This window comes from Strongylocentrotus purpuratus, unplaced genomic scaffold (genome assembly GCF_000002235.5).
Source record: "Strongylocentrotus purpuratus isolate Spur 01 unplaced genomic scaffold, Spur_5.0 spur5_scaffold_7, whole genome shotgun sequence".
Classification (NCBI taxonomy): Eukaryota; Metazoa; Echinodermata; class Echinoidea; order Camarodonta; family Strongylocentrotidae; genus Strongylocentrotus; species Strongylocentrotus purpuratus.
The window spans coordinates 10,713,467-10,738,424 of record NW_022145613.1 but is presented as its reverse complement, the minus strand read 5'-3'; the positions used below and the strand labels follow the sequence as shown (position 1 = coordinate 10,738,424).

The following is a 24,958-nucleotide window of genomic DNA, read 5'->3' as shown; positions in this document are numbered from 1 at the left end:
TTATCAGTTTTCCCTCTCCCGCGCGAAGCGCAGCTTTGATCCTTCATTGAATTATTAGAGAAAGAAGACGATCCGTTGTACCGTTCGCGACTCTTATTCTTGTTCCGCCCTCCCGCGCGAGGCGCGGAAGCTATGACGTTTCATTTAATTATTAGAGAAAGAAGACGAATTATTGTACTGTTCTTGACTCTTAACCCTTGTTTGAATTCAGTTTCCCCCTCCCGCGCGAAGCGGGGAAACTTTGACGTTTCAATAAATCATTACTCTTGATCCTTGTCTGAATTCAATTTCGCCCATTTCGCGCGAAGCGCACAAGCTTTCACGTTTCATTAACTTATTAGAGAAAGAAGACGATTCGTTGTACCGTTCTCGACTCTTAATCCTATAGTCTGAATTAGCCTAAGTTGCCCCTTTCATTAAATTATTAGAGTGTTACTGTTAGTGGCCACTATAAGGCCCATTAGTGATTATAAAAAAAAAAATGCTCTTCCTGGCTATTTGGGAATGTGTCAGTATGCAACAAAAATGGAGAAACGCGCATTTTTTTTTGAAAATCATGTGATATCACGAACATTTGTACATCACTTGTATGGAATTGAAAATAAGTCATGGTTCAATTTTATTTGGGGGGGGGGGGCTGGCGCCCCCAACCCCCCTACCAGTACGCTAGTGATTGTCAGTGATCTTGTACTCGTAAAGATACCCTTTTTTAACAACGAAAATTAAATATGGAATACTCCAAACAGGAAAAATAAAGTCTCAAAGTCTCTCGCAACAAATCTTCACTGATTAAAATAATCAAAAGTAGTAGTATTTCGAATGCGAAATAAAAAGGTTTCGAACAAATTATAGTTTTCCTGCAGACAACACGATCTAACAATTAAAAAAAAAAAAATTAATATTTACTGGAAGAAATATGCTAATGAGACCCAGTTCTTTTATTAAGAATAGAAATTTGATATTCCTCCCATCTCCAAGATCATACGACATAATCATCCTAGGGGAAACGATTTTTTTTTAGAACGCCCTCTTGCGTTTCCCGCGTTACAGTAGACTTGCGGTCGCTTCAAAATGGACTTGGCAATCAGCTGTCCAGTCAAGTCAACACAAGTCAAATGAGGTTTTAGTTTTGCGAACCGCAATTCCGACTGAAAACTGGTGAGTTTAACTTCAGCGGGTGAATCAAAAGTATCTTTGATTGTGATAGATATTATTGTCCGTTCTTCAACTTTAAGTAGTATTTTGGAAATTTGAGCAAACACGGAATTCAGACTCGAAGACAGTCCCGATAATATTTGCCTCCGCCCTCCCTCCTCCCTCGATCCTACCGATCCTATCGGGAGCCCTGGCCCTGGTCACTGGTGCAGGTGACTGGTCTCGGACAGCTCGAGACTTCGGATTCGGAAGACGGTCGACGGGAACTGTCAGATTCGGCATTTAATTATGTGTACACTGGAGAAATTAATCATGCAGGGTCTAGCATTAATTTAGACTCTAGATCTATATTAGAATCTAGAGTCTCTTTGTAAAATAGGTGCTGTGAAATTGGTTTGATTTGTTGAAAATAAATGTTCAGTCATTAATTACTAAAAATCTTGTTGAACTTGTTGTTGTTGTTCTTGGGTTTTAAGGCTGACCAATTTAACACAGGAAAGTGGGCATTGTGACTTGGATGACTAGATCTAGTTATGTTATGGTCGTGTAATGTTTACGGTACCTGATGCGTACATTATTGCTAAAAATGGTATTTTTTTAAAAAAGGCTGAACTTTGATTTGTTGAAATGCTAAAAATCTAGAAATTATGAATTTTGTAATTTATCCCTCGAGCTATTTATAGAGGTGTTGTTTACTTTAATATATTTGTTTTGCTGTGCCTGTGACGTGCCTGTGTATATTTTCAGTTTAAATAAAGATGTAGAAGCTCATGATTGATTGATTCTCAGTACCAGCTCTTGGAAGTGAAAAGGACCAAGTCACCTGGACAGAATTCAGATTCTTCATGAGGGAGCAGTGCAGTGAAGGGCGTGTCACAAGGTTGCCCATTTCCATGAGCTGTTCATACACCACTCAGACGTAAAAATGGGGAGCAGAGAAGATTTTACCTCTTCTGAGAGGGAAGAATACATCGGTAAGCATTCAAACTCATTTAGGTAGCTTAGCGAAATATAGTGACGCGAAAAGACGCAAAAGGCCCAATCGATGAATAATTTGAAGTATCTAAATGACCTTTTTTTGGGGGGGGGGGGGGAAGGGGTAATATTATGTTTAGTCCTGTGTCCTAAACATATGGTTCTGTCACAATTCTGCCAAATCATAGTTTTCAACAATTATACATTTTGCATTCCAGTCTCTTCGTACCGCTTCATTTTGGTAGGCTATTTGTACAGTTTTCAGGTTTATATGTTTAACATGGTAAAGTTGTAAGGCTTTATTTATGATCTTTTAATTCTCAATGATATAGTAAGGCAAGTTCCAAGTATTTTTGTCCCATTTGTTTCCAACTTTATCACAGATTTTAGAATGCAGGATTATTGTGTTAATTAAAAGGATCCGGTAACTTTCTCTCAAATTCTGAAACAAATCTTGGATTTAGCTCATGCTGCAATGATAACTATAAACCTTTAGGTCAGTCAGAAACTCCATGTCTTTTACAAGCCTGTCTGATTATCAAGATATTTATGATTGGAATTACAAATTTTGAAAACTGTTTGCCACACGGTTTTCATAACACTACAGTCTACTTAGGAAAATGAGTATGGTAAAACCAGTCATTCAAAGATTTTTTTACTTTTATGAGGCACTTCTTGATCATTTTGAAGCGCAATTTTTTTTGGGCTTCAATATTACACCAAATCACAGACACTGATAACACGTAGGGCCGTGTTTCTCAGATTTAACATTGTTAAACGATCCCTTTAAGGCCTTTTATAGCAGAGATCAGACTTTGTATAAGCAGGGAGTTAGTATTATAAGTAACCTGAGCCACCAAGTATTGGAATGAATCTTTAATTGATAATTAAATAGAAAATTGAATTATAATTAATTTTGACCTATAGATGTTCCTTCATTTTATTGTTAAATTAAGCATCAAATTGATAATTCACAATTATAATGAAAAATTTAAAGAAATAAAAAGTCAAATGGCATCGTGGTTAAGACGATACTTAACTGTTCTTGGAAGAATCACCGTTGTCAAGTCATTGTTGGTATCCAAATTACACTACCTTTTTTTGTCCCTCCCTAATCCTGGTGAAAATCTTTTGAAAGATATAAATGCTCACTTTTATAGATTTATATGGGGGGAGAAACCTGATAAAATAAGTAGAAATCAAATGTCACAAAGTTACTCAGACGGAGGGGTTAAAATGATAGATATATACACACATTGCCAATCATTAAAAATATCCTGGATTAAGAGATTAGTAATTGGCTCAATAGATAGCAATATCCTCTGTCTTTTGCAATCTTTCTTGCCTGAACGGCAAGATTTAAAATTATATATGGGAAACAATTATTTTCGGGAACTGGCAGGTAAAACAAAGAACATTTTTTGGAAAGAAATGTTCATGGCTTATAGTACGCTCTTGTCCATGCATTATGATAACATTTCTTGCCAACCCTTATGGAATAATGATTACATTAAAATAGGCAATAGCTCAATATATAATAAAAAATTGTGTCAAAAGGGAGTTCGTTTTGTTAACGATATTTTAGACACAAATGGTGATTTTTTCTCTCTGGAACACTTTCAAGAAAAGTATAATATTCAAATAAATTTTCTTTTTTATCGTGGATTATGCGATGCAATTAGACAAGGGTTTAACAATTGTACTATTTTTAACAAGGTGCCACAACCTCTTTTCCCAGATACAATGGCATTTGTTATGAAACGTATTAAAGGATGTTCACATATCTATGCAATTTTATTAAAAAGAAGAAAAGGACAATGTAAAAGTTTTCTTAAATGGAAATGCATTTTTGACCTGAATGATAAGAGTTGGGAAACATATTGTTCTATTGGATTTAATTGTACTATTGATGTGGGCTTACGATGGTTTCAGTTTAAAGTCTTGCAACGCATATTATATACGAACGATCTACTGTTTAAAATGAATTTAGTCCCAAGAAAAGAATGTACATTTTGTAATGAACAGATTGAAACAGTTATACATCTGCTATGTGACTGTACGCATGTTAAAAATATTTGGGGTAAGTTAGAACACTGGATTAATACTGGAACCGGAAATAAATTAACATTTTCATTACAAGATAAATTATTTGGTTTAAAAGGTTCAAATAATTATGCATTGAATTGTATACTGATTGTGGTGCGACAGATGGTGTATACTTGCAAAATAAAGAAACAATTGCCCGACTTTGATAATATTAGAGTTCCGATTATAAATTACTTCAAGAACGAAAAGTATATTGCAAATTCGAATTGTAGAAATAATAAATTCACAAGAAAATGGTTTCAATTCAGGAATTTGTTTACTTAAAATGATATTTTTTCTGTATTTGTTTTTCTTTCCATGAGTGTTAGAAATGAATTATTGATTTGTTATTTTGTGTTAACTCAACAGTTCATCAATACTTGTATCTTGAAAAGCCAATTTTATTTTATTTATGTTATTATGTAAATTACCTTGAATATATATTTTTGTATGTGTTTCAAATGAAAATCAATAAAATCCCTGTGGAGGGAAAAATATGAAGAAAAAAAAAAAAAAAAAAATATCTTTCATCAGAATGAACTTCATAACGAAGGTTTTCCTGTTTCAGGAAGAAAATCATAGTTGATATTGCTTTAAACACCTTGTTTAAACCTCTAAATCCTTGGTGGGAATTGTTACGTACAGTACAGAAATAATTAATGAATGTTCTTTTTTTTCCTTCACCTAGTTGCAGTGTGAAAAATAATTTCCTGCTCATGGGAGCTCTTTTAGGAGTTGATGTTTTCTGACTGCAATTTTCTCACAGTGATATTAAAATATTTTATTGTGTTTTACCAGAGCTCCTTCTTCACTTTACCAAAGCTTTTTTATAGCTTTTGAGAAGTAAATCACTCACCGATCCCACATATTTTTTTCTTTTACCTAGTTGTATTTGAGAGCTACAGTAGAGAGCAACACAAGGAGGACATAGAAGGCATCCTACTCAAAGAGGAGGAGAGCCAGCACTACAGTGTTCAGATTGAGTAAGTTCTGCTGTTGGGTCTTATAAATGACACATGCTCTGTGACGAATGCTCTGCGTTCAATATCCTATAGTAACCAAATTCTTAAAGACCCTATCCGATGAAAATTCTTTTTTTTTTAGAAAGAAAGAGCTGGATGAAAGTAGAAAACAAACGTTTGGAATTTCAATGAAATTAATCTTTTCTATGATGATATATCTATGATTTTAGATCAAATTGTACTTGGGTACTAATAGAATTCTTTATCTTTTGTATACGTAATTAAAAATGTTGTTTATTAATTTCATTTTTACCTAACATTTTCAGACAATTGATAAATAGAATAGGAATTTTGCAAAGCTTGTACTGTAATATTTGCTCTGGTATAATTTCAGGGATGTGAATCTAAAGTTGTTAAGTCAAACCACAAAATAGACTGGTCATGTCCCTTAATGATTAAGTGAACCTTGTAAATCTAATTTTGTATTTTACCCTGTCCCAAACAGTGCAATGACCTTGTTCGAGACCAACATGGAGGTGAGTGAACTGATTCTGACCAGTCCTCTGATCACCTTACCTCTCCTGGACATCGCTCTGACCAGGGTAGCCATGGACGTCTACAGGAACCACCCAGAGAAGGATAACATGGTAAGAACCAGGGGGGGGGGGGTCTTTCACCAAGATCCCAAGTCAAACTTATCTCTAAGTTGGACTCAACAATTATGGAAAGCCGTTAGCATCTTTGAAAATGTTTTGTAAAGGTTATTTTTAAAGGCATAGAATGTTGATTCAAATCATTCATATTTTCTATTATCAAGGAGATTTCATGTTCTTGATGTGGAGTTTATGACATACTTGAAATTTTGCTTTTGAACATATTTTATTTTAATGCAACAAATGGCTCTCTATAATTTGTTAAAGTCCAACTTACAGTTAAGTTCCTCTTAGAATCTTTGTGACACACCCCTGGAATGGTTTGTAGAGGTTGTGGGGTTCAAGCCCGAGCATGGCACTCTTGTCCCTTGACAAGGCATTTATCTTTATTTTTGCCGTTCTTCTTCCATGTTTTAAAAGGGTACCCAGTAGAATACAAATGTCATTGTGGTTGGATTGTGCCTGGAAAATGGCCTCTTAGCCAGGAGGTTGTGTGATACAGTTTAGTCACTATTCTGGGTAAGCAGAGGTTGTGGCTTCAAGCCATAGTCCATCTTAGAAGTCATATTCCCAAAAGATGTGGTAAACTTAAAAAAAACAAAACATGGTATGGCAATATAAATTTGACATTATATTTTAACACTCAGATTTAAGTGATTACACTTTGGGGACTTTGTTTATATGGGAGTGTCGTAGTCGAGTGGTTTAAGGCGCTTGACTGGAGATGCGAAGGTCGAGGGTTCGAATCCCGACACGACACCAATATCCTTTGGCAAGATATTTACCTGACCTTGCTACTCTCCACCCAGGTTTTAAATGGGTACCCGGTAGGATGCGACCGTCATTGTTGGTCAAACAGTTTTTGAGCGTCAAGTAACGCCAGGCTGCAATGATCCCCAGGGAGTGGAGATTGTGCACACAGTGTGTGCAGGCAAGTACTGAATCCAATGACTGGAGTAATAGGATCTGTAAAGCGCTTAGAGACATCATAGATGCATTAAGCGTTATATAAAAGCAGAATTATTATTATTATTATTATTATTATTAATAAATACTGTTTTCTCACCCCCACTTGCCATCAATTTACGATGATTTTTATTTACTGCTGCAGTTCACGTTCCACTTTTGTTTCAACATGCCTTAAAGAACACTGATATAACATCTTTTCTTCGCGTTAATTGTTCCACCTACAGAGTATGAAGACTAACATCCACGGTCGGTTGACAAGGTTACCTGCCTGCCCGGAGCTTGTCCGAGAACAGCTCCCAAGGAACACAGATATCGGCAGATTTCTCTCTGTCTCAGGTCAGTTGCTGCCAGTTTACATTTTATAGAGGAGTGGTTCATCAATTTACATATACAGGATTGGTTGTAACCCTTTTTCCCCCAACATATATTACAATGTGTAGTGCTAGTCATCAATTGTGCAGATAAGAAATTGGGCCGTATGCATAAAAAGTAGCAATTGCTTGTGCTAGCCTTTTACTTGAATCCGTATGCATAAACATAAGCAATTGCTTGCAAGCAAATGCTTTTGCTAGCAAGCACAAGCATTTGCTTGATGTCCGCAAGCAATTGCTTAAAGATCAAGCAATTGCTTAAAAACGTATGCATAAAACGAACCTTTTGCTTGTTCTTATAAGCAATTGCTTACGTTTTTTCAAGATCCGTCATAGCAGCTTGAGCTCTTGCTTAATCGGGACGTTCGCGGTTAAGCATCATGTTTATGCTCGTTAGAGAAAAACCAAAGTTGTACAGGAGTAGAATAAATCAAGAAGAAATTGCTCCCGAGACCTATCGGAAACTATTCCGTTTCGACAAAGAGAACGTTGAGTGGTTAGCACACAGGTTCATACCTGAACATGATGAAAAACGGGGAGGATGTCTGACAACGGTGGAGAGCATGGAGGCATGACATTTGAATACACTACTAGTATGCGAAACCCGCCTTTGTTCTCCCATGAATGATGTTCGCACCGGCGTGACGTCGCTATTGTTGAGATCGTAAGCAATTGCTTGCTGGAGGCAAGCAAAAGGTTTGAGCACAAGCAAAATTTTATGCATACGGATTTAAGCAATTGCTTGAGCTTGATCTTTTGCTTGACAAGCAATTGCTTGTGCTTGAAGCAATTGCTTGCAAGCAATTGCTACTTTTTATGCATACGGCCCATTGTTTTTTGCTCTCTCTCTGAGGTTAGTTGACTTCGGTTCATTGTAGCATTGGTTGTAAATTTTCTTTACGTGTAGTGCTAGTTAATCATTGTTTAGATAAGAAATTGACAAGATAACCATAACTTGTGTTATTGGCAGTTTCTTTCCACCTCAGGTTTGTTGCCATTCGTTCTTTGTAGGATTGGTTTTACACTTTCTTTACAATATATAGTCCTAGCCAGTATATTAATAGATGTAGAAACTATTAATCATAATTTGCACTTGTTTCCTTTCTTAGAAAGTCTATTGGATTGAGATTAAGTACAATTATTCCTTGTGTTTCGTGCAGGATTTGGCATGTCGTTAAGAGACATGCCAAATGTTAAGAGACATGCAGTTGAAATACAGTTGCTCAGCACTGTAACCAAATGTTCTCCTCCCAAACTTTATGCTTGCATTAAGAAAAAAATACAAGAGAAAATTGGATGCTTTAACTGTCTGACATTCCCCCACTGATCAGTGTTTGTCTGTTTTGGGCTTTGTGTCATCAAAGTTATAGTGTTGGGGTTACTAGGTTCCGATTGTGTTTTAGGTTAGGTTTGAAGTTAGGTATAGATTAGGGTTCGGTTTGAAGTTGGGTAAGGGTTAGGGTTAGGTATAGCTTTTGACTCAGGGTTGAGGTGAGGAATTTGGGTAGTGTACAAAATTGACTGCAGAGCAATTCATTGGAGCGAGAACTAACCCAACTAATTTTTCTTGGTTTTCAAACAGGAACGGTGATCCGCACCACACTGGTGAAGATGTTAGAGTTTGAGAAGGATTTCATGTGCTCCAAATGCAACCATGTATTCGGTGTAGAGGTCAGTACGTCACACAAAATTCTTTGCGGTATTTGGGCACCCAGTATTAATAGTCATTGATCTGTGGAGGTGTCGTGGTCCAGTGGTTATGTCACCGGACTGTGGATCACATGGTTCATGGTTCAAGTCTCACCGCTGCACTAATGTTCTTTGGCAAGACATTAATTTTCATTTGCCACACTCCAATCAGGTCTGGTTAAATGGGTACCTGGCAGGAATTAATTCTTTGAAATGCTGCCAAAGAAGTACCCAAATGGCAGCCATGCTAATTGTGGAGCGCCAGGAGTGTCCAGTCTGACAGAAATGAGTGCTTTACAAGAACCCACTATATTATAACAGTGAAACCTGTCTATAAAGACCACCCAAAGGGAGACAAGAAAAGTGGTCTTCATAGGCAGGCAGGTGGTCTTTGTAGACAGGTTCCTTCAGTACATGATTCAATGAGAAACAATTTTCAAGGGGAACAAAAAATGTTCTTGTTGTAGACAGGTTGTCACTAGAGCAGGTTTGACTGTATTATAAATTGTTATATTCACCAGGCAAACATTGAAAGGTATTACCAAGAGTGCAAGCCAGACCGATGCCCCAACCCAGAAGGCAGCTGTAACTCTACCAAGTTCTCTTGTCTGTCTGGAATGGAGAGTGGTGGGGCGCCCTCTAGCTGCCGAGACTACCAGGAGCTCAAGATACAGGAACAGGTCCATAAGCTCACCATGGGAACCGTATCCTTTATAATGCACTCAAATTGAGTTTGAGTTTGAGTTTGAGTTTGAGTTTGAAGTTTGTTATTCAAACAAAAAATATATCAATATAACAATCAAAAGTAAATGTTTAACATTGAAATTAGTTCATACTAAGGTGTTTATCATGCATTCAATAGGTATCTTTTACTAACAAAATATAAATCAACTAAAGAAGCACAACTAAATTTTTCACGATATGAGACCTTGTGTAAAGGATGTATTATGAGAACAAGCTTGCTTTCCCTATTAATTGTTCATCACTATATGGAGTTTCAGCCATAACAGTTTCTTTAATAACTTGCATCATTTATTTTGATTTAATAATCCTTCAAGTTCATTGGATTCTGTGAGCAACAGATTTTCCATGTGAGCAGAATTTAAATTCCAATAATTAGATTTGATCATGGTGTCTGTATGTTTCAAAATTAGTTGTATTGACCCTTGACACTTGACCTCCCAGATTCCCAGGTCAATGTGGGTGGTACTGGAGGATGACCTGGTGGATACTTGTAAAGCTGGTGATGACATCACAGTCACGTAAGCGACTTTCACAGTCAAATGAATATAACTAAGCATTTATTAGAGCAGTGGGAAAGAGGTAGCTATAGTTAACAACTAAATTATTCATACCCCTTGTAAATTGTAAAGATTTTTGTGTCTATACAGTAACTCAAGAATGAAAGGTGGACTGGTTGAATAAGAGCCTTTGTTGAATACTTTTTGATGTGAACTTTAAAATGTCACATTCTGGAGAAACATGAATAGGGACATATCAAGTATTCACATAATTGAAAAATTACAAAACTTGGTAAGGGTATGAATTATTTAGTTGTTAATTGTATGTGCAACATAGACCTCTATGCCTTCTCAATTTCTATATGGTATAGGAAACAGAAATGTGGAGCGCACTACATTTAGTAAGGCGGTATTTTTTGCTGCGGTTTACAACATCAACGATGTGTGAAGGAAACTTTAAGACTAGTGACTTAAAAAGAAGGTTGAGTTCTGGGGAGAGATGGAACATAATTTGCGAGCGTTTCATTTTATTATGCAAGTGTGGACGAACATCGGAGAAAAATGTTCTCTGAAAAGCATGGCTCTTTAAATGCCTTCATATTCTAAATGTGACTAAAAAGGGGCTATATACATTTATGACAAAAGGGGAATGTGTCCCTCTCTCAAACTCATGCCTTGAGCATTGGGCATATTTATTATTATTATTACAGTCAAACCTGCTTTGGTGACCACCTCTATAGAAAGACCACCTGTCTATAAAGACCACATTTTTTCTCCCCTTGAATATGGTTTTTCATTTAAACCTGTACTGAAGGAATCTGTCCATAGAGACCACCTTCCTGTAAACACCACTTTTCATATTTGCTTGACAGAGGAACGGTGATGAGGAGATGGCAAGCTACTTACGTTGATGCTAAATGTGAGATTGATCTCGCTCTCAAGGCGAGTCATATCTCAGTCAAGAATGAGCAGAGGGAGGTTCTCACAGTCACTGAGGAAATGGTACGTGAGCTTTCCTTTCAATTTTTCCTCTCAATAATCAAGTCAGAAAAAAATTGAAATCTAAACTTTTTAATATGTTGAATTGGCTGAAACAGACAATAAAGAGAAATAGATAGCGAAAGTCTAAATAAAATCGGACTCAGGGTATGACATTTTAAAAGTTGCAATCTATATACATCTTGGAGTTTTAAATAGGCTGATACATTTGTAAGTCACTGCATTTAATTCACGTTAAATATCGCATTTGATGTACTCAACATAGCTTTAATTTCCTGGTTTTCCTAAGGACATTTTCCCTAAATGCAGTAGTATATTTTATGTATAGCATGTTGTTATAGGTTATCCAAAAAATATTCATCGTCATCATAAAAACATGTACCGGTAAACATTTTGAAGAAAAAAAAAACCTTGGTCATTTTATGTGCTGGAACAGATAGGTTAGATGTCTGCCCATACTGCCATAGTGATATTATAGATCCAGCCAATACATTTTGATTTCTTTTCTTTTCTTTGATAGAGACAAGAATTTGAAGAATTCTGGGACAATCACAGATTTAATCCATTATCGGTAAGAAAGTCTTGTCTAATGTGTAAAGTCTTACCATGTACATCATCAATCACAGGCTAAACTTCATAGAACGAAACTTATTTCCGTTAAAAGTACCAATTTTTGTACAATATATCCTTTTTATGCCTCCGTTACGAAGTAGCCGGAGGCATTATGTTTTCGGGTTGTCCGTCCGTCCGTGCGTCCGTCCGTCCGTACGTATGTACGTACGTCTGTACGTACGTACGTCCCGTTCTCGTGATCGCGTTATCTGAAGAACTGGTTGATGGATTCCTGCCAAACTTTGGTCATGTATGTATCTTGTAGAGCCGATGAACTGATTAGATTTTGGGGTTACGAGGTCAAAGGTCAAAGGTCACAGGGCTCATTATGTATGCAAAACGAGCTCGTGATCGCGTTATCTGAAGAACTGGTTGATGGATTGCTGCCAAACTTTGGTCATATATGTATCTTGTAGAGCCGATGAACTGATTAGATTTTGGGGTCACAAGGTCAAAGGTCAAAGGTCACAGGGCTCATTATGTATGCAAAACGAGCTCGTGATCGCATTATCTGAAGAACCGATTGATGGATTGCTGCCAAACTTAGGTCATGTATGTTACTTGCAGAGCCGATGAACTGATTAGATGTAGGGGTCACAAGGTCAAAGGTCAAAGGCCACAGGGCACATTATGTATGCAAAAACAGCTCGTGATCGCGTTATCTCAAGAACCGATTGATGGATTCCTGCCAACTTAGGTCATGTATGTTTCTTGCAGAGCCAATGAACGGAGTAGATTCTTGGTTCATAAGGTCAAAGGTCATGGGCTCATTATGTATGCAAAAATAGCTTGTAATCACAATATTCTGAAAACCTGTTAATGGATTACAATTGAACTTGAATTCGAAAAATTTCTTCTGTTTTGGTTTGTAAAATTGCTCTATGACGGAGGCATCATTTTCGACTGCGCGCAGTCGAAGTTCCATCTAGTTCTATTAGATTTACATGTTTAGTTTATAACCCGATGACTGCTAAATTCTCTAATCACCATAGGCTTTATACAGGGACAACCCAGTTCCAGTAGGAAGTGGGTTAATTTTCTAATAGATACGAGTTGCCAATGCACTCTTTAACTTTCTTCTTCTTGGCTCCATCCACAATATTAGTTATAGAATGTATTATCCCATTCCTATTCATTTATACCCAGTACCGGTAAGTTTGTTTAGCCCCCATCACACCAAACTAGTTCTCACTACGTTCTGGAACCGTTCTAGAAAATCGTTAAAAAAGGGGTTATGAACTGACTGTGGACGGGTACAGACGAGATGGACGTATTGAGGACTATCTACCCCGACCACAACCCGTTTTACGTTTTTCTAGGACGGTTCCAGAACGTAGTGAGAACTAGTTTGGTGTAATGGGGGCTTTACACTTTCCTTTCCGTCCTCCATATCATCACAATCATTGTTCACATTGACACCACTTCTTGGTCTTCGATCCGTGTTCCCCCCTAGGGTCGTAACATCATCTTGGCCAGTCTATGCCCGCAGGTTTACGGGCTCTACGTCGTCAAGCTGGCGGTGGGGATGGTATTAGCTGGGGGTGTGGCCAGGCGTGATGCAACCGGTACAAGAACTCGAGGAGAATCTCACCTCCTTCTCGTAGGTGATCCAGGTCAGTATGTAATTGATTAGATTAGATTAGATTAAATAAGATATAATTAATGACATTAGATTCTTGAGGAAAATGCATCTATTTAGAAAAAAAAATCATTTCATAAAATCGAGAATCCTTTATAACGTTATTGTATTCCTTGAAATGCTAGAGCGCCGTAATGGCAGCCATGCTAAAGCCAGGGTAATAATTGGGAGCGCCAGGAGTGTCAAGTCTGACAGACATGAGCGCTATACAAGAACCCACTATTATTATTATTATCTGATAAAAGTAAGATTAATGTGACATGAGATATGTTTCACCTAGATTTAAGTTGTCTATTGTGTTTTTTCATCTGATGCTTTTTCTTTTAATCGTGAAACATTTAAGTGCTACACATAATTTTCTTTTCCTTGACTATATATCACAATTTTTTCTTACCTTTAAAACCTCACATGCTGTTGGCGGTAAATTCCATCTATGAATGTGGGCATTAAACAATTTGTTTGGATTAAGAATAGTTGTATTTTTTCCCTGAATAGAAATGGGTAGTCTCATTGTGAAGTGATCATTCCCATAGAATGTATTATTTAAGCCCAATTCAACAACGGAAGAGAAACAAAGCCAAAATCATAACACGTTCAGACTTATAACCATTGTTGAAAAACTTGTTTGGCATGGAAGGGGAAAGAAATAAAGAATAAAGTTCTGCATGTGAACTAGCTGCCCTATTTTCATGTGGCTTTGTTCAGGTACTGGCAAATCTCAGTTCTTGAAGTATGCTGCCAAGGTGGTCCCACGGTCAGTACTGACCACTGGTATTGGGTCAACGAGTGCCGGTCTGACGGTCTCTGCGGTCAGAGACTCGGGGGAGTGGACATTGGAGGCTGGAGCTCTGGTCTTGGCGGATGGAGGTCTTTGCTGTATCGGTAAGAAGACGTCCTGAAAATTTGGTGGACACAAAAACAATACAGTGTCAAATTTGGGGAATGTTGTAAATAATAATTTAATAATATTCCGCTTTTATATAGAGCTTAATACAAATGTCTCTAAGCGCTTTACAGATATACTATTACCCTGGTCATTGGACTCAATACTTGCCAGCACACGATGTGTGCACAATTTCCACTCCCTGGGGAGCATTCCAGCCAGGCGTAACTTGACGCTCAAAAACTGTTTGACCAACAAGGACGGTCGCATCCTACCGGGTACCCATTTAAATCAGCATGTTGACAGAATATCGGTGCCAGTGATGGCCTGATGTATCCCACAGGGTTAAAATAATCTCTAGATCTGCTAGTAAAAAGGAAAATGGACTTAAGCTTGTGAAATATGTCATCATATTTTTCCTCTTGTATCAAAAGATACATGTACCAGAAATGTAGATGTTTCCACCCTGTTTTGCAATGGGTTTTAGTCCAAGTTTGTGAAATGAACGCCAAATTGAGGCTTGTGTAGTCGTTGCTATTTTGTGCCGAATTACACTGCACCGAAAACTCTCAAAATTTCATAGATATGTATGCTCACACAGCATGAAATAAATGTGCTCATTGCACAAGGGAATTTACTATCTGGCCAAGGATATTATCTTTCACCTCTCATGACAAACTTAATTTTATTTCATTGATGGTTTGTTAAAACAATCAAGACTTGTGACAGTAATGCTGAATTGTTTGAACCTTGTCTAAGTCCATGATCTAATTATAGCATACATGTACTTAATCAAATTGGTTACACTTTATCATGAGATAAAAAATCTTAAAGGTGAATTTTTGTGTTTAACTAGATGAGTTTAACAGCATCCGAGAGCACGATAGAGGCAGTATACACGAGGCTATGGAGCAGCAAACCATCAGTGTGGCTAAGGTAAGACGGAGATGATCCTTGTAAACTTCCATCATAATGATTTTTTTTCTTCACAATACCACGAGAATCGCTACTTGATATGACTGTTAAATTACTGTATTAACAGAAAGGTTTGTGCTCATGAAATGTTTATGAATGTTGCTAGTAGTTCAGATTACCTGAAGGGAAATACCGGATTCACATCCAACAGAACATTGAACTGTTGTGATTCCGAGAAGCCTTGTAGTCAAATTACTGTTACTCCCCAGGGAGTGGAGAATGTGCATACATTGTGTGCGGGTAAGCCTGAACCCGATGACCGGGTAATAATATATGTATCTGTAAAGCCCTTTGAGAGGGCCTTCGGTCCTGAAAAGCGCTATATAAGAACTAGCTATTATTATTATTATTATTAAAAAGCAAAAGTTTCATGTCATAGAATAGAAATTTATTCCCCAAATTGTGGATACCACATGACTACTTGTACCTTTCATCTCATTTTGGATCTCCGTCCCTCATATCCTCCTCTCCTTATAATTTTCTAGGCTGGTTTGGTGTGTAAGCTGAACACCCGCACCACCATCCTGGCGGCGACGAACCCAAAGGGTAAATACGACCCAGGGGAATCGATCAGTGTAAACATCGCCCTCGCCAGTCCTCTGTTGAGTCGTTTTGACATCGTTCTGGTCCTCCTTGACTCCCAGAATGAGGACTGGGACAGAGTGGTGTCGTCCTTTATCTTGGAAGGGAAGGCACCAGCCCCAGAAGGTGAGAAGGGGGGTGGTTTCACAAAGATCCTAAGTCGAACTTTACTCTAAAGTTAGACTTAAACATTATGGAGAGCTATTTGTAGCCTTAAAATAAAATATATTCAAAAGCAAAAAAGTATTTTCAATCTTTATAAATTCCACATCAAGAGCATGAAATCTTCTTGATACTGGTAATAGAAAATATGAATGATTTGAATCAACATTTTATGCCTTTTGAAATAATTTTTACAAAATATTTTCATAGATGCCAATTGGCTTTCCATAAATTATAAATCCAACTATATAAGTCCAACTTAGGATCTTTGTGAAAAAAAACCCTGGTTGTTCAACATTAGCTCATGCAACGATTGCTCTACGCTACTTCACTGGAGGGCTTCAAGGGAGCGCTTCCACCAAGCATCTAGACCAAGAACTAGATAGTTTATTCCTCAGCACTACATCCTGACTTATGGATCCTGCTGAGTATCGTCGTAGAAGTAGAAGTAGTATCGTCAAAATATTACTCTACCAAAATTCCTAAATTCAACCATGGACCCAATCCTCCCTAACCATAATCCTAACCATAAAGTAGGGCTCCACACTAACCTTTTAGGAAGAGGGTCCAGATTAACTTTTTAGAGTTCATATGCATGAGCTCTATGTAAATATTAACAAAATGTTGGTGTCAATACTTACATTTAGGGTGCATATGTGTCCTAAAGTGCCTGTGAGTGAGGAGCCCTGCTTAAAGCTACTCTCAAACCCTATTGCATCCCTACAATCCTCACCCTATACCTGTTGATAAAATAAATCTGGACCAATCGTCCCCAGCATCTGTTGGATCGCTGACCCGCAGGGAGTGAATTGGTGATCCGACATATGGTCCAATAGATGATGCTCCAGGCTTCTTTTTGTTAAAGATGCAGGGTATGGGTGAAAGGTTGCAGTACCATTTTCAGGCTAGTTTTGGGTTAGGATTACGCTTATTGTGTAATAGAGAGTTGAAGCTAACAATTTGGGTCGGTGTACAATGTTTATTTCAGAGTAATTGTCGCCGGAGCATGTGTTGTACAAACTGGTGAATTACTCAATGACCTTGCTTTACATCAAGAGGAGGTCAACCATGATACTAAGCAGAAAAATCAGAGAAACAGATCAGTCAAGGTTTGAGAAAATTCTGGTAAAGAAAAAAGAAATATATAAATGGAAAAAATGTGAGAATTTGCATTATTCAGTACCGGTAATAAAATTATGTATTATCTTTTGTGGTTAGGGAATACAAATTCCAAGGGTTGAAGAAGTGCACATTAAACAATAGACCATTCCGTAGATTCAATCTGCGCATGAGCCGATAAAGGTCATTTGTGATAAAATTGTAAAACCCACCGAGATGAATACATGCTCATGTTATGTAATCATTATCCATTTGTACACCGACGGTACATTCTATGATACAAGAGGGCAAACGAAAGCTAATCCTGAAGCACATACATGACTTTGGCATTGATTATTCTAAAATACACAAAATGGGACTTCTCCATGAGTAAAAGATCTGTTGATATTTGGGGTCATTTTTACAATGTGCTATCTACAAACTGGTCTATTGAAGTCCGCTGATACATAATTGGTCCATCAAATGCCTATATAGATTCTTTCTGTATAAAACATCAAACTGTTGTTCTCCTAGGTGCTCCTGCGAGTGACCTGTGGAGCATTGAGAAGATGCAGACGTATCTGAGCATCATCAAGACAATCGACCCTGTCCTGACTCCGCAGGCTAACATGTAAGTCATTCATTACAAATATAAGCTCTTGCAGAAGACCACATTTTATGCATCCTCAGTATGATTCTATCCAAATGAAGCCATATGGGGTGTTTCACAAAGATTCTAAGTAGAACTTAACTCTAAGTTGGACTTAAAAATGATGGAGAGCCATTTGTAGTCTTAAAATAGAATATATTGAAAAGCGAAAATTCAAGTATTTTAGACTTTTTATAAATTCCACATCAAGAACATGAAATCTCCTTGATATTAAATAGAAATTTGTATCAACATTTTATGCCTTTCATATAACTTTTACCAAATATTTTCATAGATGCTAATGGCTTTCCATAACTGTTAAGTCCAACTTAGAGATAAGTTCAACTTAGGAACTTTGTAAAATAATAACCCATGGACAGATATCTTTTTGTTTCTGAATATAGAGCTTTATAATTGACCTGAAAACAATTTTGGATTATAATTTAGTTGAAGAAAAAAAAACAGGATTAAAAAAAAATCTTGAAAGAGCAGTGAAGTAGGGTCAAGCTGACATGGAAGTGCCATATTTGGAGAAGCTGGAATGGCAAAGGCCCAGGGCAACACACCACCTTGCACTAGTGAAGGAGAGTGAATGAGAATAAACTTGAGAGCTCTTGACTGTAGTTTAATTATTGCGCCATTATGATTGTACCCTTAACTGTAATTGATAACTTTATTTGTGATGCAGAAAATTTTCTTTTTCAATTGATCTTTTGGGCTAAATCCATTTAATCTGACTTTTACACTGTAGAAGATCATTTGAAGTATCAAAACCATTTTTTTTTTTCATTAGACAAGCCTTTTTTGTCAGTTCATGATTAAAACTATCACACCTCATGGTATAACTACAGTCGAACCTGCTTTAATGACCACCTGTCTACAAAGACCACATTTTTTGTTTCCCTTGAAAATTGTTTTTCATTGAAAAATGTACTAAAGGAACCTGTCTAGAAAGACCATTTTTGTTTTTCCCTTGGTAGGTCACTACAGAAGGGTTTGACTATACATGGCCTTCAAGGCAGTCAATATTATTTTGGTATTCGCTTCATTTGGTAATTTTTTTTATCATCATGCAGAGTATTGTCCCGCTACTACCAGGCCCAGCGACAGGCCGACATGAGGAACGCAGCCAGGACTACCATCCGTCTCCTGGAGAGCATGGTGCGGCTTGCTCAGGCTCACGCCAGGCTCATGTGCCAGACGGAGGTCAGGGTTCAAGATGCGGTGGTCGCAGTCAGCGTCATGGAGTCCTCCATGCAGGTGAGTTTGTTTATCCCATAACTTAATTTCTGATTGGTATTGGGCTCTTGTGAATGTGTAACAAAGTATTGGTTTGTAAGGTGTATTTAGAGTGCAGTATCCCACATTATGATATAAATATGATCGCAGTTCCCTCGGGGAGAACAATACAAATTGTGATGAATTGTTATTATTTTTCATGTAGCATAACATGTTTTATTATCATTCTGTGAATTGGTTTTTGTATGGGAGCTGAATGCCTGAAGGTCCTAGTAAAGGGATTCACCATTTCAGCACATGTCAAACGTTGTGCATATTATGTTAAATTTTTGTTTGTATGTTACATTATCTTGGTTATTTGATGAACACAAGAATTTAAAAATTGACATCTTATGGTTCAAGATATATCTTAAAATGGAATTTTATGATAATTGCATTTTTCATCTCAGGGAGCTGCTCTCCTAGGAGGGGTCAACGCACTTCATACATCCTTCCCTGATGACCCTGAGGATGAATATCATAAACAATGTAAGAGAAGATTCATTGCATTCTGGAAAGGTGCAGTCACACTGCAAGTACTCCTGGAAATTTGATCCCAATATTGTTCTGTTGTGTTAAGTTTGTGTTCACATTATATGGTTTGGGTTGCAATTGGGTTTTAGGCTCATAAAGTTCACAACTCATAAAGTGTGTGCTTTGAAATTGTTCAGTGTACATATAATAATGATAATCACATTTATATAGTGCTTCATAGTACATTTCTAAGTGTTTTCCATTGCAAATATTATTACCCTGATTATCAGTTTCAATTGCTGATCCCTACATGAAAGTGCACACGCTCCACTCTGTGGGGAGTAAACATGTTTAGAGGGTATAACTTATTACAGTGATTAAATTTTGTCTTACTTTGCAGCATCGTTGATTCTGTCTCACCTTGGCTTGGAGCATCTTCTGGACGAGGAGATGGAGAAGATGGAGAATCTAGCACGAGAGAGAATTCAATCAGAGGAGGAGGAGAAGGAGACGGAGAAGGAAGCCATTGCGAACGAAACCCTGAATCCATTTGACGATACCTTAGATACAACAGACAGGGATCCGATCCTCGACGGCAGTGGGGTGGAGGGTGAATCAAGGAGCATTGTTGTACCAGGCACGCAGGAGAGTCAGCAGGGGCGTGATAGATCTTTGACCAAGAGACTACAGTCAGAGACTAGGAAGTCTCGGACTGACATGGGTCAAAGGTCACAAGACGATGACAGTGTGGACAGAGTAAACGGAGGTAAAGAGGTTGGCACGCGGAAGAGTCTGGATGAACTACCTGGAAACAGCAGGACTGCTTCTACTGCTGAGACTGGGAGGTTTAGTCTTGGGGTGGATGAGGACGATGATGGGGATGTTGTCATGGCAACCATATCCAGCCAGAACAGTATGATGAATTCGAGCCGTGATGACAGTAGGAATCTTGAAAATGACAATAAAGAGAAAACTCAAGAAGACTCGGATGTTCAAATTGATGTGCCTTCAGTTAGAAAGAACCTGGGAGATGAAGGGAGAGACCAACAGAAAAGGAAGAGAAAACGAATGCTTTCAAATAGCAGTAGGGAAAGTTTACTTGTACATGAGGACAGAGGAGAGAAAAGAAAAAAAGTGAATGGCAGTAGAGTATCTAAAGATGGTGAAGGAAGCCTGCAAGGAAAGAAAAATGGATCGTCATCGTCATCGTCTTCATCATCAAGTAATAATGATTGTGGAAATTCCCTTGGAGTGGTATCGGAAGGCCATAGAATAAGCAGAAGTGATTCTCAAGATGAAGATGACTTCACTGACAATGGTAATGATTCTACCATGAACAGCACAAGTGCTTCGTTGGTGGACGGTTTCAGAAGCAGGTGTAGTGATAGGGGATGGGCAAGAACAAGTGAAGAAAAAAACAAGGCTTTGACAAAGAATCCTGTCAGAGCAATAGACAAGCCGAAAGAGAATTTTCCCACAGATTCAAGTCATAGAGAGGGACACAGAGAGGGACACAGAAGTGGCAAAACGAGGAAGTCTAGAATTGTTAATCCAGGGACAGATGATTCAAGTCTAGATCTTGATACATTTGAGGATGATAGTTGTAGTAAGCAGGGAGATGAGCACCGGAGGAGGAGAGCAAAACAGTCAGAACATGGCGATGGGCAGTCTGGACAAACTGCTCAGAAACCCTCCTCCCTCACAATACCTTTATCCAAAACAAAACAGAAAGAAAATGGTGACGAGCAGTCTAGAAAGGATGTTCAAAAATCCATGTCTATCTCGTCATCTTCATCCGTGTCGGACTCATCACCGCTTTCCTCTGGAGGGCGACGCCCCGCACTGACAACGATCAACAAACTCAAGAGCTTTACGTTCTCCCCACCGCCTGCTAAACCTGACAAAGAAGTGTCCAAACCCAGCGCCTCTACGGACAAGGCTCCAAGGAAACCTGGTAGTGACAGTGATGCTAACAAGGACAAAGCTGGTGTCCAGAACTCGGGAGTGATAGGCAAAGCAAATGCTGCCTCTAGGACTGACAGGTCGAAACTCAACAGTCATGCCCCTGGAACCTTCTTCACCACTGGGGATGATATAGAATCATTCGAGTTTGATTTGGATACATCTCTTTAGATGAAGCCATGTTTGAGAAATCTATGATGTCTGTAGTCACGCCTGAGGAAACTTTTAGGGAAAGACAAGGGAGGGACATAGTCCTCCTTTTACATGTACATGTATATAGCCCCTTCGCTTTAGGTGGCAATTCCTGTGTCCAATATTAAAATACTAAAAGATTAGAATAGAAAAACTATTTAATAACAATGATGATAATAATACACTATGCTCATATATAGCCGATATCACAAATATGTCCCCATGTGCTGTAATGGAGAGAAGGAAATAAAAATAAACATATTGAGAAGAGTGATATATGCTCAGCATACTTCCTTTAGTCATCAGTTTACACTGAAAATTATTTTTTTTAAAGAAATGTTTTAAGACCTTTTTTAAGATGTCAATAGTATCATACATTTTGATATATTTTGGCAATTTATTCCAAAGCTCTGCTGATGCAAACTGTCAAGAGCATGACCAATTATTTGAGGGATAGTAAGGAGAAACTTTTGGGAAGACCTTTCTGAAAGTTTCCGTTTGGTACGTATTGGGTAAGCAGTTCAATCAAATACATACGACTGATACGAGCCAATCATTTGCATTTGCAGGCACTTGAAGGTTTTAATATTGTAAGCGTTAATGTTTGGCTCTGCAAATTTCGTCTTCCTTACATGAAATCTAAAATTAGCTAATGCTTTGACATTTAGAACCATAAAGCTGTACTTTTTAAAAGACAAAACAATAAAGATAATAAAATAAGAAGAACCGTAATTAACCCATTAAAACAAGTCCAACATGCATTCCAATAAACCTGTTGGAAAATTGTAAAATGAAATACAAATCATGTCCAATATAAGGTTAAACATTTAAATTATTTTGTAAAATCATAGCTGGAATATGGATATAAACTTTTGTATAAACTGAAAGAAGATTTGCTTTCCTTGTATGGAAAAAATTTACTGCACAGTTTACTCTGAGCTAACTGTCTTCTCTTTATTTTATTGGTTTTGTATAAAAGAGATGTATTTATATATGTACATTGTATATTGCAAGAGAACAATGATATTACACAGATTACATTCCTGTCTCATTGGTGTTACGATATACGATATCCGATATATCCGGTATCCGTGGTAGTTCAATAAACATGGTCACCATCATCACAAACCTGACTGCCGACTCGTCTATTATCATGAGTATCTACCAAATCTAAGACCCTCGAACTCATCATGGTGGCAGCTGCTGGGATCTTCGAAATCAAGTTTGATTTTTGAAGACACAATTGATCCAGTTCACGACAGTTGGGAAGTATAATTAGCAAAATTATCGTCGATTAGCGATTTGTCACGTCGCACTTTTTCGTATGCATAGTACGTGCATCGTACATACCGCACAGTGTACCGAGACACTGATGCTACTGCATAATCCCGATGAACTCGTACGTGAATGGTGATGTGTGTATGAGCATATAAAGGTTCATAAAGCCTGCTCAGAATAGCCTAATCAAGTTATAACTGTGCTCAATCACTGACACAGGGGTCTGCATAATAACTTAACTAGTAAAGTTTAAATCTAAAATTAAACTAAATCAGAGGTGTGAACATTAAACCTGTTTTCAGATAATATTAACAATAATATCTGGTGTGTGAGGAATTGTCACTGTCGGACATATTGAGTGAGAGTGATCAACATTTTCATTGCATGAGACACCTAATGACATTCACACAGGTGTGAGAGCGTACACAGGTTTACGTGTACGAACCTTATCAACACCAGCCGGTTAGGACCTGTTCACACTAAGATAAACAACACAAAGATTTACACTCATTCATATAATCTGTCGTAACCAATACGCACACGTGACATATACAATGAGTACTAAGTATCCAGAGATGAACTGGGAGGTACCAGACCTACCCGAAGAGTTCAAGCTATTTAAGCAGAGAATGGAGCTTGTGTTGGCAGATCAAGAAATAACTGAAAACAAAAAAAAGGCTATAAAAATAAAAATCGCTGTAGGCAACGAAGGTTTGCGCCGCATCAATGCGTCTGGGCTATCAGAGGCCGACCAAGAAAAACCACAAGAACTGTGGAAATTATTTGAGAAACAAATAAAGGTAAACATTAATTTTCGGGTCCATCGTCTCGAGCTGATGCGATATCGGCAGAGACAAGATGAGAGCATTGACGCATTCGTTACTCGATGTAGAGACAAAGCCAACACATGCGATTTTGAGGAATCCGAGCTTGCCGAGCGGATAATGGAGGTAGTCATCACCTCAACACCAAGTCTAGAATTCCAGAAATTCCTATTGGACCAGCCTAAAGGATATCAAATCGATGCAATTCTAGTAGAGGGCCGAAAATACGAGGCAGTTGCGGCGAGCAGAAAATGCCTAGAAACGCTTGAGCCGGCTAAAGAAAGCATAGATTCGTTCAAGCGGAACCAGGGACGAAAGACGTGTGGAAACTGTGGACGTATCCACAAACCTCGTCAGTGCCCTGCGTACAACGATGTGTGTCGTGCCTGTGACACAAAGGGCCATTGGGCCAAGTTCTGTAGAAAGGCTAAGAACGATCGTAGTCGAAAACCAGATCGTAGATCAGATGACCATAAATCTGATGACCGTAAACCGAAACACGGTAACCAATCACGATCAAAATCAAAGGGTCGAAAGTATAAACCGATTAGTGAAATGGATACTGAACATGATACTAGCACAGATCATGAACATCAACAATCAGCAGGTCCATCAAACTTCGAACATTTTGACACCATACACACGATCGGAACACACACAGTGATCAACTCAAAGGGTACAGTAGCTTTTGCAAACATTGACATCATATGCCCACAGAAATCAGGTCAGCATTACCTATATCTGAAGATAGACTCTGGGGCAAGCGCTAATACTATCACAGTACGCACAGCCAAACAAATATATGGTGACAAGTGGAGGCAAGTAGTGAAACGTACACCAGTAAAGCTAGTAGCATATGGCGAAATATCAATACCATGCGTTGGTACACTAGACATAAAGTGTAGATACAAGAGTCCAGAATGGTATACACATACATTCTACGTAGCAGACGTGAATGGACCAGCTATCTTAGGGTTGTTAGGTTGCACAGATCTCGGGATTATCACAATCCATACAATGCACAAGGACACACCTACACATACACCTATCACAAGTGTTAGTGACCTCAAACAAAAATACCCAGATCAGTTTGATGCCATAGGAAGCTTTAGCGGGAAAGCAATGCTGCATCTGAAAGATGATGCAGAGCCCACCATAGATGCACCTAGAAAGTGCAGTGTCCATCTGAAGGACAAGATCAAAGCCGAACTAGATAACATGGAGAAGCAAGGAGTCATCAAAAAGATAGAA

General features: G+C 38.1%; 1 protein-coding gene across 2 annotated transcripts; it reads left to right on the top strand.

The window, feature by feature from the left end:
- Positions 1-1,053: 1,053 nt before the first annotated feature.
- Positions 1,054-21,679, top strand: LOC580624 (DNA helicase MCM9). Of its 2 annotated transcripts, none has more exons than XM_030974136.1 (18): positions 1,054-1,158; positions 1,945-2,129; positions 5,102-5,198; positions 5,683-5,824; positions 7,024-7,135; positions 8,753-8,841; positions 9,381-9,563; positions 10,045-10,121; positions 10,973-11,102; positions 11,620-11,670; positions 13,165-13,324; positions 14,056-14,232; positions 15,090-15,169; positions 15,694-15,916; positions 17,585-17,681; positions 18,776-18,959; positions 19,388-19,466; positions 19,852-21,679. In XM_030974136.1, exons 2-18 carry the CDS (start codon positions 2,081-2,083, stop codon positions 21,582-21,584), a joined length of 3,663 nt encoding a protein of 1,220 aa, XP_030829996.1. In that variant the 5' UTR covers positions 1,054-1,158; positions 1,945-2,080; the 3' UTR covers positions 21,585-21,679. The 2 variants fall into 2 exon arrangements, with proteins under 2 accessions (XP_030829996.1, XP_030829997.1); XM_030974137.1 differs by having other exon boundaries at positions 1,064-1,158; positions 1,951-2,129.
- The last annotated feature ends 3,279 nt before the right edge of the window (positions 21,680-24,958 follow it).

Excerpts from the sequence above, each read along its gene's own strand:
- LOC580624 (XM_030974136.1), top strand. The coding sequence starts at position 2,081 with ATGGGGAGCAGAGAAGATTTTACCTCTTCTGAGAGGGAAGAATACATC. Across the intron at positions 10,122-10,972 it reads GGTGATGACATCACAGTCAC|AGGAACGGTGATGAGGAGAT; the intron begins GTAAGCGACTTT and ends TTTGCTTGACAG. Across the intron at positions 19,467-19,851 it reads GGATGAATATCATAAACAAT|CATCGTTGATTCTGTCTCAC; the intron begins GTAAGAGAAGAT and ends CTTACTTTGCAG.